General features: G+C 37.2%; 1 protein-coding gene across 1 annotated transcript in view; it reads right to left on the bottom strand.

Moving 5' to 3' along the window:
- Positions 1–9,916, bottom strand: part of CFAP47 (cilia and flagella associated protein 47) — a 507,991-nt gene extending 498,075 nt beyond the window's left edge. Inside the window, exons 1-3 of the mRNA XM_042241764.2 lie at positions 9,710–9,916; positions 5,384–5,535; positions 1,483–1,598 (exon numbers count right to left, since the gene is read on the bottom strand). Of these exons, the coding sequence (XP_042097698.1) occupies positions 1,483–1,598; positions 5,384–5,535; positions 9,710–9,901 (460 nt within the window). The 5' untranslated portion in view covers positions 9,902–9,916. The remainder of the gene's footprint in view (positions 1–1,482; positions 1,599–5,383; positions 5,536–9,709) is intronic.
- Between the last annotated feature and the right edge of the window lie 3,240 nt (positions 9,917–13,156).

Below are 13,156 nucleotides of genomic sequence, written 5' to 3'. Positions count from 1 at the left end.
ATTTGTAATGGACAACAGTTATGAAAAATTTTGCAAAGTAAAATAATACAAATAAAATTCTATCAATTATATATCACTGCTCCATAATCAGATCTAAAGGACTATTTAGACCAGAGTAACTCACCATAAGAGAGTCATCCTTAACACTGGAGTCAGGCACAAATGAGCCTAATATTTCACAATCTCACAGAATTCAGAAATTCAATAATTTAAAAAAGTATGGAAAGTGAAATAACTAACATTCAGTGAGGAACAATTATCAGTTTTATTTGTTTATATCCCAGGAAGAAATCAGTAAAGTATCAGACTTCCTTTGTCTTAATAATTTCCACTGTTCATTCAAGCAGCCCCAGAGAATGCCCTCACTTAGTATAAGACAGGTTTAGATATAAGACCTGTTTCATGTACCCAACAAGCAATCTCAAGAGAGAAATGTCCTGCCTGTCTAGAGCTTGTCCTCATCTCAGCTTGAGAAAAATGTTAGTGTTATCCCAGATGCTGAGAGAATGAATCAAGAGAATGAAAGGATAAGTGATTCAATCAAGAGAATGAAAGGATAAGTGATTGTATGCCTACTATATATCAATGACGAGTGTGTGGTCATGCAGACACAAGCACATGTGTGCATGCGCGCACACACACACACACACCCCTATGCCTTTATGCAAACTGTTAGTGTTATGCAAACAGTAAGAATCTCTAGAAATAACCTCATGGAGAAGAGAGAAGCACTTTTTCTTTCAATAAAATGTTAGTAAGAGCCTGCTAGGGATCAGTATGTGAATTCAAAGTTGAATATGATAGAGAAAAAACAAATCTTTCCTGGGTACTTGTGATAAGTCAAGTACCATATTACAGCCTTCGGTACATACATAATTAACCACAGTATATTTTATTAGTCAGTTTATAAATGAGGAATCTGAAGTTCAGTGTTCTTAAAGATACTCATTCCAGATCACACAGCTTGGAAGGCACTGGGCCCCGATTCTATTTCTGGAAAGCTCTAAGGACTGTCACTTCTATGACACCATTCTATGTCTGTCCTCAAGGAGGTCATCAGTCATCTGAGTCAAGTTATATTAATAAGAATCATAAGGATGTAGATTCATTTTTCCTGATATTACCTATCAGTTTCTAAAATAGTAATCCTACTTAAGGACCTTCAGTTTTGAGCTTTTCTAAATGACAGACCTAATTTTTGAGGGGCAGGGTAAATCAGAGAATACATTAATTGCACAAGAAAGACTGAAGGCAGGGGGAGAAGGGGACGACAGAGCATGAGATGGTTGGATGGCATCACCAACTCAATGGACATGAGTTGAGCAAGCTCCAGGAGATAGTGGACAGGGAAGCCTGGCGTGCTGCAGTCCCTGGGGTCACAAAGAGTCAGACATTACTGAGTGAGAGAACAACAATATATTTCAAACATTACCAATTTTCTTCCAAATGTGTAAGTTAATTTATAGAATAGAAAGCACTTACCTGGCACACTGCCATGGTTAATGATACTAATCTCTTTACAATACACTTTACTACTGGCAACCAATGTCCCAAAATTAACTTCTGGCTCAATTGCCAATTGACATGATGGAATCAACCTAGAAGAGGAGAAAAGAGGACCATATGATGAATTTTAACAACTATAACCTCATGGTTAAATCCACAGGGACTTTTTTTTTTTTTTTAGTGTTTTGAATGTTGAGTTTTAAGCCAATTATTTCACTTTCCTCTTTCACTTTTTTTTTAATTTTTTAAATTTTAAAATCTTTAATTCTTACATTTGTTCCCAAATATGAACCCCCCCTCCCACCTCCCTCCCCATAACATCTCTATGGGTCATCCCCATGCACCTTTTATCTTAACTCCTTAAAAGAGATTTCAGTTTCCTTACAGGTCTGCTGGTGGGACATTTGTCAGTAAACAAAATTGTGAAATGAAGATACAAAAAAAGATAATGAGAGACATTTAAATTTAAAAATCAGATTTTGTGCATAAATACATGGCATACCCTCCCAAGTACTCACCTTGAAAGGTTACCCATGTATCGCTATTTTTTTTTTTTTTTTGCAGCTCAAAACATACTTGGAACTCTGTCTTGAAATCTCCACCTAAACCATACATTATTTTGCCCACCCACCTCAGAAGGGGAGGGGGCATACATACACCATACATTCTTTTGCCCCCTGCTTCAAAAGGGTACCAGTTATCTTAACAAAGTAAGTCATTTGGATATATGCCATATCTGATGAAATAAAAGAAGGTGGGATACTATAAAATATCACTTGGAGACTAAGAAAAGGTCTAAGAACAAAAGGATACAATTGATTTTCCGTGTGTATATCTGTAGCACATGTTTTCATTAGCATTTAAAAAATCCATTCTAATCCTATATACATGTTTCATAAGGATATATATGGACATATATGTTTTTAATCTGGATACTAATTTAGTTTATAAGGCATCATTAAGAATATTATCCTGTTTGATATTAACAATTTTTCTGAAAGATAGGTAAATACTATGGCTCCTATGTTACAGATGCAAAACAAGAGAAAAAAGCCTAAATTATTTATCCAAGGAATTATCTAGATGTAACACTGAGGAACTTAACGTTGAATCCATTTTGTTAGATTTCATGTACATTACCTTAGAAACCTAACAATGATGATAACAACATCAATAATAAATGTAGAAATGACAGATCTTTACTGAATCTTTAGGTTATATGCCAGACACATGAATTAATTCACTTAGGATACAACCTCCAAAATATAAATATATACATGCATGCATACAATCATATATGCATACAGACATACCAAAATTCACAAATAAAAATACATGAAGAAAACATTCACAAATACTGTGTTACTCATTGATGGTCTGGGCCTTCTTTCTGGGATCTGTGTTTATACGTGTTTTTGTATTATTGGATAGGTACAGACATTCCAGAGATCAGCTAGGACTGTCCTGTTTATGCTGCATATTCTAAGAAACACCCATGTTCTTCTCATAAAGAGATTGTAATTTTGTGACAGAAAAACATCAATGACCTTGTACATCTCTTTACAATATACTTATATGTATATATATATAATTGTGTTCATAAAGAGTTTATAAGATCTAAAAGAAGAAGAATAATGCAAGCAATATAAAATGAAAAGCTGAACACTTTTTCAAGCTTTTTCTCTAGCTAGGTGTGGAAAAGAATCTTAATAATTTCTTGAAAATCTTTCACATATACATATAAATGTACATACATGCATACACATATATATGGTTTAAGGAGTAAGGGTGTGGTGATATGGTAATATTTAATAGTTTCTCTGGCTTTCCTACTGGTTAGTCTTCCTCTTGTATAAAAAAAATTCTCTGGCCCATATGTACCACAACATGTCAAGACATTTGACCTCTGAGAATGAAAAGAATCAAGCCACCTATCAGGAGAAGTGCCTCTTGACTCCAAATGCTCTCTACAAAATGAGTTACCAGTTGAATCCTATCTAAGGGTCACAATTGAAGGAAATTCTGGAGAAGGGAATGAATGCCCAACACACTAATACCAAGTACCAGTTATCTCCAAACTTGGAAATGCTCTCAAAGCTAAATAAATACCTTCCAATGGTACAAAGGAATAGCTTATTCCTTGCCTAAAATGTGTCAACTGTTTGATTCCTATGCAAAATGGGATGCTGTGCTAAAGCAGAATTTCTCAACATGGAGAACCCAAATAATTGCACATCTAAATTTAGTTCATGAAAAAAAAAAAAACACAAGGAAAACTATTAAAAGGCTTATATCTAATACTAATATTAATATTTCAATATTGATTATGCTAGTGGTGGACAAATAGAAACAAAAAAATACTTATAGAATCATATTTTGCTGTAAAAAGAAGGATTGTACACGTATGTATATTAAAAATACCTAAAAATTCTACAATAGCTTTAACAGGTAATTTTATAATAAACAGAACATTTTTTCAGTGTAAAATGAAAAGCACAATGTCTTGGCCAAATAAATTATTTGTATTAAAGTTAATCTCCAAATCAGTTATTTAATTCTATATTATATTCATTATAATAATCCATATTCTTTAGCCAATCTCAGAAGAGCACCATTTTGACTTTTTTTTTCAGATTTTATTTTATTTTATTATTTTATTATTTTTTTTTTACTTTACAGTATTGTATTGGTTTTGCCATACATCAACATGAATCCACCACGGGTGTACACGTGTTCTCAATCCTGAACCCCCTCCCACCTCCCTCCCCATGCCATCCCTCTGGGTCATCCCAGCACACCAGCCCCAAGCATCCTGTATCCTGCATTGAACCTAGACTGGCCAAACATCTGCATTATTTAAAATTCTGTGAAGCAAATGCAGCAATAATTTAAAATTAAAATGTGACTATGGGGTAACAATAATCCATTTAGGAATACATACAACATAAAAATAGAAAGTAGAATGTTGGTTACCAGAGACTGGAAAGTAGGAGAATTAGGGAGATTTTGTTTAAGAGTACAATTTGGGAACTAGTAGATAAATATGTTCCAGAGAGCTAACATAAAACATAGTGATCACAGGCAACAATAATACATTATAAACTTCAGTGTTGCTAACAGACAAGATCTTAATTGTTGCCACCACAGGAAAGAAATGATGACCAAGTAAATGTGATACAAATATCAGCCAACCCTATGATGGTAATATGTTACAATGTACAAATGTATCATATCAACATGTACACTGTCAACTTATACAATGGTATATTAATATGTGAATTGCATTTCAATTTTTTAAAAAAAGTAAAATAGAATTAGAAGGAATAATCAATTAAGAAGTATAGTAGCAAGTAAGTCAAGAGAATAAAGTGGCCCACAGAAGCAGTAATGATTAACTGTGTCAATGCTGCTGAGAAATCAAGTAAAAGACAAAGGAGGCACCAACAGACTGGCAATATGCAAGAGATACTTCACTGGAAAGCTGGGGAAGATAGTCAGATGGATTTTATTGGAGTGATAATGAAAAGTACGATTATAGAGACAGTAAAAATAGCATTTTAAAAATAAATCTTGCCATCAAAAGGTACAGAAAATATGACAGAAATAAAATAGGATGTGAATTCAAGGGAAATAAAAGAATACAAGCAATTGTTGAATATTTCTAAGTGATCTTAATAAAAAACAGAAAACTAGTCTCTCATTTGTTTTGAACACTACAATTTGCTAAAAGAAATTGTTCTTGAAGTTCAGTTTATCTTTTTTTTTAAAGATACTATAGATACAAAAAGCCCTATTAGAGAAAATAGAAAATATTACTATGACTCTTATTTTCATCTGAAAGATACTCAAAATGTTAGCCTCAATTATGAATACATACCCAATTAGAGGGATCTCTATTGTTTTATTTCCTATTGAAATAAGAAGTTGGTCACACATGTCTTCATTCTTATCAGGATGATATTCCACCATAGCTGTTGTCTGAAGGCCAGAAGCAAGTGATTTATCCAGATTGGTCAAAATCAGTTTGAACTTCAGTGGAAGAAAAAAATAATAATAATTACACATCTTAACTCATAATAAGAAAATAATATGAGCAACTGTAGTAAGGAGTGTACATTATTTCAAGAGATATATTAAGATACAGGCAATATTCCTGCCCTAATGATTCTACATGCTTCAGATATACTTTTAATGGTAAATGAACTGAAACTGAAAATGCAGTCAGTCGAGAAATATGTAAATGTTCAAGGGCTCCTTTAGAAGTATGAGGTACTAAAAAACAGAAAAAAAAGGGAGGGGGGAGAGAGTTGTGCTGAGTCACTCTGTCATGTCCGACTCTTTGAGACCCCATGCACTATAGCCTGCCAGGCTCCTCTGTTCATGGGGATTCTCCAGGCAAGAATACTGGAGTGGTTTGCCATGCCCTCCTCCAGGGTATCTTTGCAACCCAGGGATCGAACCCAGTTCTCCCACATTGCACGCAGATTCTTTACCGTCTGAGTCACTCAATATACACCTTTAGAAGTATGAGGTACTAAAATACAGGAAAAGGGAATACTAATCTAATAAAAATATTATTCAATCCAAATACATATATAACATACATGTATAAGCACACATACATTCATAAATACATATAGCATTTTATATACTTTCTGCATGAGGACTTGGACTTCAGAACGTGGAGGAAATATAAAAAGGAATAGACCGAGGAAAAAGAACTTTTATTCTTGAAAAACATTTGCTAGACTCCAGGAAGAACTGAAGAGGGAAAGAGAAGAACTTCTATGTATTAAGTACTTCTGGTAGGTAAAGCATTCGACAACTATTAGCTCACTTAATATACTTCTACAGCCCTGTAAGGCTGATATGAAGGCTCCCAGTGTAGAGATGAGAAACTAGGGCCTGTAGGTTCAAGAGTGTCAGTGAGGACTTAAAACATACATCTATCTGACTCTAAAACTTAAGCTCTTTCCCCACAACTAGAAACTCCTGAATATATAATCTCTTGTATTATATATCCCTTGAAAATTACATAATGTTTAAGCCAGGGACTAATCAGGTGTCATATGAGTGATGCAGACCTAAATATCATGAAAATCCAAGAGAAAACATGATAACTGTGGGCTAGGAATGAGTACATTCAATGCAGGTTTAGAGGATGGATGTTTAGGGTAGAGAAGAAGCAAGAAAGATACTCCCTATGGAGGCAGGAATATCTCAGGCACATGCAGAGAAAAGAATAAGCAAAATAATCTTTCAGCAGGCAGCTAATAAACTAGTCTAGCTGGGCAAAGAGCTTCAGTGAGTAACAATGGAGGTCAAGTTGAAATTAACTATTCAGGGCTTTTAATGCCAGACTGAGTACAAGCAGTGCTTTCCAGCAATGAGGGTAATAGAGTACTAGAAAGATGTGTTGATACAATTGGTCTGAAAGTGTCATCCTTCCAGCAAACAATGACTCTGAGACCTCATAACTACCACAGCCCAAATTTCAACCCTCATCAATTACTAAAAAAAAAAAAGGGGGGGGGGATAAATATAGGTCTTTGGGTGCTGAAAGTCCACATAGCAGGTTTGATCATCTTCCTTTAAAAAAGGACAAGGAGTGGTTCGGCAGCATATACTCAAACTACAAGTTTCTGAACACTCTGGGTGGTCTGCAAAGGTGTCAAAGGCACCAACCCTACTCTTAGGCACTTATGATGTGACCAATGAGGTGAAAGTAACACTTACCAGACACAAGTCCAAACTCTAATGAATGTCTGTATATGCAATTAGTATCCAGTAGGGGAGAAAGAGACATGACTGAAGCGACTTAGCATGCATGCATTGGAGAAGGAAATGGCAACCCACTCCAGTATTCTTGCTTGGAGAATCCCAGGGATGGAAGAGCCTGGTGGGCTGCCGTCTATGGGGTCACACAGCAGTCAGACATGACTGAAGCAACTTAGCAGCAGCAGCAGCGGAGAGAAAGATTTTGGAGATAAGAGAAGATTTGTTTGAGAAAAATGAAAACTCACTTTTGATGCTCGGAGATGGACAGGATTTGGAAGGCGGTGATTCTTACACAAGGGAAGAATAAAAACACGGGTCAAAAGAAAAGGAAGTCTGAGCCAACATGGGTAAGAGGACAATGACAAGAAAGACTGGCCTGACAGAACCAGAGGCCACAAGAGTCAGCAGAACACTGAAGATAGGACTGGGTCTTAGTTTTCTAACAGCAACCCACAGTAGGTGGCATACACCACCGCATATGGCAAACAATAGGTAATGCGGGACCTTGGAAAACAAGGTGGAAAACAAGCACTGATGTGTGTTAAGAGAATTGTTTCCTAAGTAACTACAATAGTGATGACAGCAATGCTCTTTACATAGCACCCTGTTTTTTGTTTCCTCCAAGACAGCGAATGTATTTTTTACTAATCTATCCCTTCCTTAATTTCCTTTACACCTAGGAAGGACCAGGAATATACATCATGATCTAGCAACAAATATAAGTTCACACTGATATCGAGATCATGGCTTTGGCCTCTAACTAGTAAACCTGTCTGGCCATTCTCTTGCTAATGTCAAGACCTGTGTTCTAAATAAAAATCACACTAAAATGAAATATATTATTTTTCTTCTGACTGCACAAAAACCGCTCATACAAGTGTCTCCTAGACATCCATAAAATAGTGTTTGCCCACATCTGGGATTTACTGCCAACTTGACTTTTAAAAGAAAATATATTCAGATGAACATTCAACTGTTTAATAAATATGTAGTGAATTAGTGAAATAATGAATGATTTCTCTAATCTTACAGTGTTTGTAGCAATCAGGCACTTCCTGATTTAAAGCATTAGGCTCTGTATGATTTTATTACAAAATAAACACATTACTACTGTCAAAACATGTAAATACAAAAATCCATAAAGAATGATAACATTTATATGAAATTCAAGAACTGACTATTAATCTGGTTCATTACAAGTCAGTACAGTGGTCATCTACCTCCATAGGGTGATTACTCCAGGTACTACAGAGAAACTTCTGTAGTGTTGGAAATATTCTATGATTTGATCTAAGTGGTAGCTACATGGAAATAAATGCATATAAAAATTCATCAAGCTTTACTTTCAGTTTCTGTGCACTTTAGGGTAGGTAAATAGTACATCAGTTTTTTAAGTGTAAAAAGTAGAGCAAAAGACTGGCTTGACTGAACCATAGGCCACACGAGTCAAAAAAACACTGAAGACAGGACTGTGTATTCATTTTCTAACAGCAACCCACAATAGTTAGAAACATATGTAATTTTAAGTGAACCTTTCCATATCTGCATATAGAAGTCCAGCTGCATTCAGTACCATTATTAGGACTATTTCAGGAGAAAATGCAGTTATGCATCACTTACATATCAAAAATTATTTTCACCTGTCCTATATCAAGTCTCCTGAGAACATGTGATCATAATAAATTAATATCCATTTATCCACACAGTCTAAAATAACAGTGACAGAGATGAAGTTCTGTCAACTTTTAAATCAAAAGAAAGGTGAAAAGATAGGGATAGCCTCTTAGAATATTAATTTTGCTGATTATTCAACTTGTACTAACTCCCTCATTAGTTTTGTTTTGTTTTGTTTTTGGTCGCTGCCATCTCACCAGGGATCAAACCCTGTAGTAGAAGCATGGAGTCTTAACTACTGGACCACCAGGGAAGTCCCCTCCCTCATTAATTTCTAAGTTTTTTGAGGGCAAAACTGTCTCCATTTTACATGCCTCACACCTACTTTCTATTTTGTAGCAGGTGCTAAACAAATGTTTGTTACAGTATGAATTAATAAACCTTCCCGCTATCCTACAGTAGCTGGAGTAATCAGACACTTTATGACCCAAAGGGGAGTTAATAGAGAATAAGTTGTCATAATTCTACAACATCATGAAGCATACATTCTTGGCTGTTAAAGAGGAGAGAGATACATAAAATCCTCTTCCCTTTTTTCCCCAAACTCCAAATGAACTGCGAGATTCCAGATCAACTTTTCTCCCCTGACTCCCAGCCCCAAGCAAAAAAAGGGGGGGGGGCGCGGGGAAAGAAAAAGAAACAAACAAAAAGGCCAGCCCAGCAAATCACCGCTTCACAGGAAGCTCAATTCTGCCCGCACCCTCCCCAGGTCCTCCTGAGGCCCTGCTCTGAACACCCCTGGGTGTGTTACCTGTGGCTTGACAGGCTCCTGAAAACGGATTTTCTGGATGCTTCGGCCGAGATTGTGTACGGTAAGTGGGAGGCGGTAAACCCTCCCTGCCAGCGCGTCCAGAAATTTCATTTCCGACGGGGTCACCCGCAGCTGCATGTCCTTTGCGGTCTCCAAGTCCCGGGCCACGAGGGAGCTCCTCTCGGTCTCCATGGCCGTGTTTTATGTAGCCGGCAAACCGTCGCGGACTTGAACACGGACTAGCGTGGACGCCGTCGCTAGGCAACCGCCCGACGCCACGCGATCTCCTCCAGCCCAGCCGGTTTTGGCGCCACCCAAGCTGCCGAATTGGCAACCTCACAGAGGCTGCAAGCTTCTGGTGAAAGTACCCAGTATCCCAGGTGTCATCAGAGTAACTGTAAAACGTGCCTTGGTCACCCAAATCCCAGCCTGGCAGGATTTTAAGAGGCCACTGGCAGGGTGGGCATTTTCCTAGACCTCTCTTAAGATTAAGCTTAAAGAGCAGTGAAAGTATGTACCCAAGTAAGAAACAAGATGTAACAGTAACGGAGGAGGAATGCAATGGAAACACAGCCAGATCCCCCTGACTCCGGCTCAGTTGCCTTTAGGCTAGTGTTTCTAAAAATCTACTAGGTATCCTCTGGGTTTTTGTTAAAGTTCATAATCTGTTTTCAGTAGATCTGGGGCAGGGCCTAACACAGTCCCAGGTGATTCCAATGGTGCAGGTTCAAGGACCACACACTGAAGAGAGGTTAAAAATTTTAAGTCGTCTAGGTGTACGTTTCTTCATTTGTGAAAGAAGGTGCTGCTCAGAAGATTCAGATCAAACATCTCCATGGCTATTTAGATGAGCACCTTTCCAACAGGTCTAAATTCACACTGCCCAATCCATAATCTCTCCTCATCTTTCATCTGCTGTGGTAGTCCTTGGTTTCAAAACATTAGGTGAATGCTATTTCCCTGCCTTAATTGCCTCTGATAACTTCACAACAGTTTCTTCCACAGACCTTTATTAATTTGCAGCCAAGCAGTGCAGAAATGGCTCCCCCCTCCACCTCTTGTTTTAAAAACCATATAGAATTTCCCACTCACATAAAAATTTATTTATAATTAGGTGCTTTCATTTCCTCACTGCCATGGCACATAACCTTCACTCTGAATGGACTAGCCTTTCCATCTCCTGGTCAAACAGTTACTCATCCTTCAAGACCTAAATATCTTTGTAGAAAACTTTCCCACAATTTTTTTACAAGATTCTCACAGTTCTAAGATGATCAGTAAGTTATTACTTCACTATAAACTATAAAGACAATTTTTAAAATTTCTTGGAATTGTCAGTAGTTGAAAATAGTGGAAGTAGTGGTGGTGGACATTGTGATTTACAGATTCTTATGAACTGAATAAAAGCACCTGCATAATTTTTCAGATTTCACTATATTATGACTTTACAAGTGGGAGATGTGAGTCACACCTGGATTTTTGTGCTAATCACTACTATGATATCACAGTACAAATCCAGTGTGTATCTTGTAGCCCCTATGCAGGACACCTTTACAGCACAGAGAGGACAACAGTGGCCCAAGGAACTTGACTGAATCAAGACCACAGTCCATACAAAGCCCTCTCATCAACTTCTGCCAAAACTGGAAATTCCAAAGAGGTCTCAAAATTGCCTACTGCCCATTCTCAAGCAGACTGTCTCAAGTCTAGACTTCTGTATAGATCCTAAAGATACAGTGATGTAAATCAAATGCAGAACAAAGTTTCCCTGTTCTGTTCAAACTCTCATCAACAATGTCACATAGCTCTCTCCAACTTCCCCAAGCATAGAGCTCAATCTGTTGCCCTTAGTAACTATAATTAAGCCTTCTTGATTTTTTACCTTTTTTTTAACCTACCCTAAATGTAAACTTTAGATAAAGTACTCTAAACACTTGCATCATGTGTTTAACTCCAAAGTATCTTCTCCAAATTCTATTATCAAATAATGGACATATGAAGGCATAGTTGGGTGAATTGTAGGCTGTTTTTAGTCAAAATTTTAAACTATTCATGATTATATAGTTACTTTAAGGCTGGACAAATAACAAGAGATTTTTACATAACAGTGATAAAAAATATAAACAGTACCTTTTCTGTGTGTGTGTGTGTGTGTGTGTGTGTAATTTTCTAATATGGAGGCTTCATGGAGAATAATTTTTATTGTATATCATGGATGATATGTGTGTGTTCATCTTTGCCAGATTTCTAAGGCAGCATGGTTGGCAGGACTTTTATATAAAAATCAAAGTAGGCACTCTGACTGGAATACTTTATATATTATAAATAAGGTTTAATTTTATTCCTCATTATACTAAGGATGAACTAACTAAAATGAGGACTTGAAGATTAAGTGGACATGCTAAATGTTCACTACAGACTTGCCATTCTTCTACTCTGAATTAGTTCAAGAGAAAAAAATGTAACTCCTATCAATTAACTATAAATTTTGCCATGTAAAACAGATATCAGAAGTCCTACTTCATACTTAACTAGTGGAAACTCTAATGGTGAGTGTGTGTGTTAGTTTCTCAGTCATGTCCATCTCTTTGTGACCCCATGGACTGTAGCCCTCCAGACTCCTCTGTCCATGGGATTCTCCAGGCAAGAATACTGAAGTGGGTTGTCATGCCTTCCTCCAGGGGATTTTCCTGACCCAGTGATCAAACTAGGGTCTCCTGCAGTGCAGATGGATTCTTTACCATTGAGCCACCAGGGAAGCCCCTAATGGTGGGTAGAATCTCTGAACACCAAGGAAGGGATAACAAGAGGAAGTAAGTGAAATGATTTCTAGTAAAATTTTTGTATGTTTGTGTCTATATATTTTTAAGGGACTGAAAAAAGTTGATGACAAAGGGAAAACACTGGATATTATTTTGATAATTTAAAATCTTCAAAAGTTCCATAACATTTTTTGAAAAGAGTTTGAATGAAATCCAGGAAAATATATTACAGTGGTTAGAATACTAAGAAACAGGATCTATTGAGAGAGGGCAAATAGAACTCTCTAAGTACAAGAGTATTCAGTTCAGTCGCTCAGTCGTGTCTGACTCTTTGCGACCCCATGAATCACAGCACGCCAGACCTCCCTGTCCAACACCATCACCCTGAGTTCACTCAGACTCATGTCCATTGAGTCCATGATGCCATCCAGCCATCTCATCCTCTGTCGTCCCCTTCTCCTCCTGCCCCCAATCTTCCCCAGCATCAGGATCTTTTCCAATGAGTCAACTCTTTGCATGAGGTGGCCAAAGTACTGGAGTTTCAGCTTTAGCATCATTCCTTCCAAAGAAATCCCAGGGCTGATCTCCTTCAGAATGGACTGGGTGGATCTCCTTGCAGTCCAAGGGACTCTCTAGAGTCTTCTCCAACACCACAGTTCAAAAGCATCAATTCTTCGGCGCTCAG

The sequence above is a fragment of the Ovis aries genome, chromosome X, assembly GCF_016772045.2.
Source record: "Ovis aries strain OAR_USU_Benz2616 breed Rambouillet chromosome X, ARS-UI_Ramb_v3.0, whole genome shotgun sequence".
Taxonomy (NCBI): domain Eukaryota; kingdom Metazoa; phylum Chordata; class Mammalia; order Artiodactyla; family Bovidae; genus Ovis; species Ovis aries.
Note: the sequence above shows the minus strand (reverse complement) of the source record. Positions and strands in the feature narration are given on the sequence as shown.